Source organism: Chironomus tepperi, unplaced genomic scaffold (assembly GCF_022539635.2).
Source record: "Chironomus tepperi strain 1889 unplaced genomic scaffold, CSIRO-AGI_Ctep_v1 contig_221, whole genome shotgun sequence".
Classification (NCBI taxonomy): Eukaryota; Metazoa; Arthropoda; class Insecta; order Diptera; family Chironomidae; genus Chironomus; species Chironomus tepperi.
In genome coordinates, this window is record NW_027226343.1 from 9,014 (window position 1) to 14,039 (window position 5,026).

At 30.6% G+C, this 5,026-nt stretch overlaps 1 protein-coding gene across 1 annotated transcript; it reads left to right on the forward strand.

Moving 5' to 3' along the window:
- Window positions 1-1,415: 1,415 nt before the first annotated feature.
- LOC139090874 (serine/threonine-protein kinase PLK4-like) lies at window positions 1,416-4,145 on the forward strand. The gene is made up of 3 exons (XM_070640730.1): window positions 1,416-1,557; window positions 1,644-1,739; window positions 1,821-4,145. Exons 1-3 carry the CDS (start codon window positions 1,531-1,533, stop codon window positions 3,897-3,899), a joined length of 2,202 nt encoding a protein of 733 aa, XP_070496831.1. The 5' UTR covers window positions 1,416-1,530; the 3' UTR covers window positions 3,900-4,145.
- The last annotated feature ends 881 nt before the right edge of the window (window positions 4,146-5,026 follow it).

Here is a 5,026-nt window from a genome sequence, read left to right on the forward strand (position 1 = left end):
AATCGTTGTCGTCGTTTGTCGACTGCTATTGTGCCTCGTAAGGCTTCTTATTTACAGGGAATATATAACGCCTTTATAGACAAAAATTTTTTCTTTATTTTTCTTTGTCCACTTTTAATGAGGTGAGTCCGTTCTGAATAACAGAATTAAAAGGTGACCGTATAAATTTAATAAATTGCTTGTTATATTGGAGGAATTTTAATTGAGTTTACGGTTAAATTATGTATTTAGATTGAATGAATATTCACTGGAAAAGTTAGGCTTGCAATAAAGTCATTTGAAGCTTCAGATTTAACGTTCTTGAGAGATTCATAATTAAAGCTCAAAATTCATTGTTATAATACTTTTAACGGTCATTTGAAGCTCAAAATTGAACAGTCTTTTAATTCAAACTTAAGTTCAATTTTAACGGTCATTTGAAGTTCAAAATGGAAAAATCATTTAAAATTCAAACTTAAGTTCAATTTTAACGGTCATATGAAGTTCAAACATCAAAAACCATTCTTTGAACCAGTTTTTAAATCTCAAAAATTTGCTTAAAGTAATTTTTCAGAAACTTTTTCACAACAATTCAGAAAGTCATGATTATGCAGCTTTTCTTCCCGAAGACCAATTGCCTTAGCATCCGTAGAAATCATTTATTATGTCAAGAACACCAGCTCACATTCTTTATGCTTGAGAAATTATGCATATATTGTACCTTAAATGATTGAGGATTGTTAAAGCAAAAAATTTGTTATTTATGCTACCTCTACCTGCTTAATATTCTTTTTAAATCTAAAAGTCAAGCGTGTATAGATTAATATATTTTTCTCTCGTCGGATGCAGACATTTTCAATTATTTTAATTAATTCTGAGAAAACCAAAAATCTGATTTTATGATGTAGACGCATATACACACGCTCACATATATCCAGTCACATGCTTTTAAAATAAATCAAATATTTGCCGAAACATTTCCGTAACCGCATAAAATTTATGAGTAAAATTAAATTAATGATATTTCTGTAAATTTATATTGAAAGTTTCTGGAGTGTAAATGTTTAATGTTTATATATAAATTCTGGAAAGCTTCATAGTTATATTAATTAATTGTGAAAAAGCTGTCAACATGTGCGAAACTTTATTTTCACGTACAAAATGCGCGCGCGTTAATATGAAATTCTCAACTCATTTATTTTTCATTCTAAATTAAATTACGGTGAATGTTAAAGGACTTAGGGAACTATGTATACATTCACATGTTATGTTATATTTAATTACATTATCAACAGTATCGAATATTAAATGACAAAAGTTTGAAGCAACGCGTTGATTTTAACGGTTATAATTTGAAAATTTAGATTCCTTTTTAACCGTTAAATACACAAACACATTTACAACAATAAACTCACAAATACAAACAAACATTTAAAAATAAACTACCTATTTGTTTATAACATAAGAATTTAATTAAATTTACAAGTGATTCATATATTTTGATATAAAATAAATGTTCTGAGTTAAAAATTACTGTCGTCAGCATTCAAAATGATTGAATTTAGTGAGAGAATCGAGGTAAAAATTGCTGAAATATGCAAAACAATTTCGTTGTTTACAAAAAATTGCCGAATAAAAACAAATAATTCAATTAAATATTTTAGGACTATGAAATCTCTCAAGTTCTCGGTTCAGGTGGTTTTGCGACTGTATACAAAGCAAGATATAGATTAAGCAACCATGATGTCGCAATAAAAATGGTAAATAAACAAAAAATTGTGAAAGAAATTCCATCACATCCAGTAAACTAATTTATAATGTAATTATCCCATTAAATATAGATCGATAAAAAGCTAATGCAAGAGTACAACATGACAGATCGCGTGAGACAAGAAGTTGGCATTCATTCACGTCTAAAACATCCATCAATCCTTGAACTTTACACATTTTTTGAGGATAATAATTATGTGTATATTGTACTGGAACTAGCACATAATGGAACACTTCATAAATACATGAGTGAACAACAAACGTCGTTAAATGAATATGATGCAGCTAACATCATCACACAAGTTGTCAATGGACTAATTTATTTACAGTCAAACAACATAATGCATCGAGACATTTCGATGTCAAATCTCTTGTTGACTGTCAACATGCAAGTTAGAATATCTGATTTCGGTCTTGCGACACAATTATCACAATATCATGAGAATAAACATACAACATTATGTGGTACGCCTAATTATATATCGCCTGAAGTTGCACTAAGATCATCACATGGACTAAAGACAGATAATTGGAGCTTAGGATGTTTACTATATACTCTACTTGTTGGCCGACCACCATTCGATATGAATGGCGTAAAATCAACATTGACGCAAGTGGTCATTGGCAATTATAACATTCCCAATCATATATCCACTGAAGCTAAAGATTTAATTAATCGATTACTTTGTAAGGACCAATCGAAGCGAATTGAATTACATCAAGTTGTTACACATCCATTTCTGGTGAAGAATATTAATAGTTTTAATAGTAATAGTATGGACAGTGGAATTGCCACATTTTCGTCATCGTCAAAGAGCTTAAGATCTAGATCAATGGAAATATTAAATAATCCTGTTGAGCAGCAACAACAAAGTCAGCAAATAATTGGATCAGCATCCATGTATCGCTGTATGAGTAGTATTAACATTAGTAAGCCATCATATCCAAGTGCATCAATTCAATCACATTCATCAATGCCATTACTTTCAAATAGAAAAATGGAAGTGCCTCCATTAAACTCAATAAGATTACAGCCAACAAGACATAAGATGAAGAATGTTGTGTTAAATATACTGGAAGATCCAAAATGTGAAGTTGTGTTGGAATTTGTAAAACAAAAATCAAAAGAGGAACGTGTTATGGATGTATTTAGAATATCACAGGATGGCTTACGAATTATCATGTATCAACCAAATAAAGGTAGAGGTATACGCATGAAGGATAATCCACCTGATATTCCAGTCGATGGTGCTGATCATATTTATAGCTATGAAAATCTACCCGAAAAGCACTGGAAAAAGTACATGTATGCACATCGTTTCATACAGATGGTACGTGCAAAGACACCAAAAGTAACATTTTATAGTGAACATGGTAAATGTCAATTGATGGAATCTCTCGAGGATTTTGAAATGATTCTTTATAAAGGCGGAACAGTCACGAAAAAGAATGGCAATTCATGTGAGTTTAACGGCAGTTCATTGCACGAGAGCAACAATATTTTACAGCATGCTGAGAAATGTTATGAGCATTGTGTAAAAATTGAACAGATTTTGTCACTTACGTCACTTGAGAATCCATGCTTTCCTGTCATCATTGGACGACGACCAGCCGAACAGACAGAGAAACTTAAGGAGATTCAGTTAAACAATAATACATACAATAATTACATATCCAGTTCACAGACGCCATTACGTACACCAAAAATCACAATGCCATCATTTTCAGTCGATCAAACTCCATCGCCATCAATACACAACAGATATCCAGAATCACCAATTACACCACATCATCCTGTCTATCAACAAAAGACAGTCATTCCAAACATCGGACATGCTGCTCTATTATCAGATGGTACATTTGAAATAAACTATAATGATGGTACACGAGTCGTTGTTTTAACACAGGAACAAGGCGGTGGAATTTTATTTAGTTCCACATCAATGGGTAAATTGCATCAACCCATTAGATATAATGAGAATGACTTGATGCCCGACATTGTAAGGATAAAATTTAATCAACTACCAAACATATTAAGCCATTTACAACAACGTGATGCTAACTTTGTAACATCAACGCCTTTACAGCAACAAAATTACAATCCAATATTTCATTCAAATCGATTGAATCACATGAAATTCATGCGATGAGCATATTATACCTTTATATATTTTATAAAAATAAATCAATTTCACGTGTATCGAGCTAATAACTTCATGGATGTCTTTTGAGAAGAATGAGAATGTTGCACGACGGGATTTGTGAAATATTTTTCATTGTGAATGAAGCTCTCTGTCTATTTTTAATATATTTACCATTTATTTTTGTACATAACAATGAAAATACAGTTCAGCTTTGTTTGTATTAAGCATCGCTGTTAAGTTCTCTATTATCATAAGGACATGAATATTTTTGTTTTTAGATTAAATCATATTTTATACATTTTTTTTATTAGTCTCTCTAATTTAATAAAACATCAAAGTTAAGATGAAAAATATAAAATGTCATAGATCTTTTTTTCGTATCATGCGGACAGACAAAAAGGATGTTGACTGGAGTGAGTTTTGTGTCCTTTTTCTGTAATTTTTAAAAGAAGAAAATTTGTCATTTTCTTGCTCCCCAGATTTCAATTTTTGTATTATGTCAATTTCTCATTCGTGCTGGTTTGCTTTTTATGGGGACATTTTGTAATAGAACTAATTGCTGACTGTCATGCTGATGTTTGGTTGAATGGATGGTTAATTTTTTTATTGGACAATTTGGCAAATTTGTTGAGAAATTAACAGGAAATTTAGTTCTTCAAATGCGAAGGATTTAAAGCATTTATTACTTGGTTAATTGACTGAATTTTGAAACATTTGAATGGTTTTGACTTAAGAGAATTTGTTTGAATTTGAAAACATTTGAGAGGGTTTTTAAACATTCAATTTTTGAAACATTTATAATGTTCTTAAATTTACATAAATTTTCAAAGCTGTTGTATGGTTTTCATTTCAATTCTGAAACAATTGTACGGTTTAAAACGAATTCAAATTTTTAAAGGTCGTTAAATTGAACATAAAAATTTTTAATGCTTTAAAAATTCTTTAAAATTTTCAAAAACTTTCAATGCTCAACCAGCATCTCAGCAAGCATTCTAATACCCAACAGCACAAAGATATTTAGAATTCAAAAGAAAATCACAAGACAACAAAAACAGAAATCGAGTAAGTCGTCAATCTCAATTTATATACTCGATGATAATGATAAACATTAGTACGCAGTAAATCGGCTTGGC

Bases quoted from the DNA above. Each gene is read 5' to 3' on its own strand.
- LOC139090874 (XM_070640730.1), top strand. From the start codon at position 1,531: ATGATTGAATTTAGTGAGAGAATCGAG. The intron at 1,558-1,643 runs GTAAAAATTGCT...TAAATATTTTAG, and splicing joins AATTTAGTGAGAGAATCGAG to GACTATGAAATCTCTCAAGT. The intron at 1,740-1,820 runs GTAAATAAACAA...CATTAAATATAG, and splicing joins ATGATGTCGCAATAAAAATG to ATCGATAAAAAGCTAATGCA.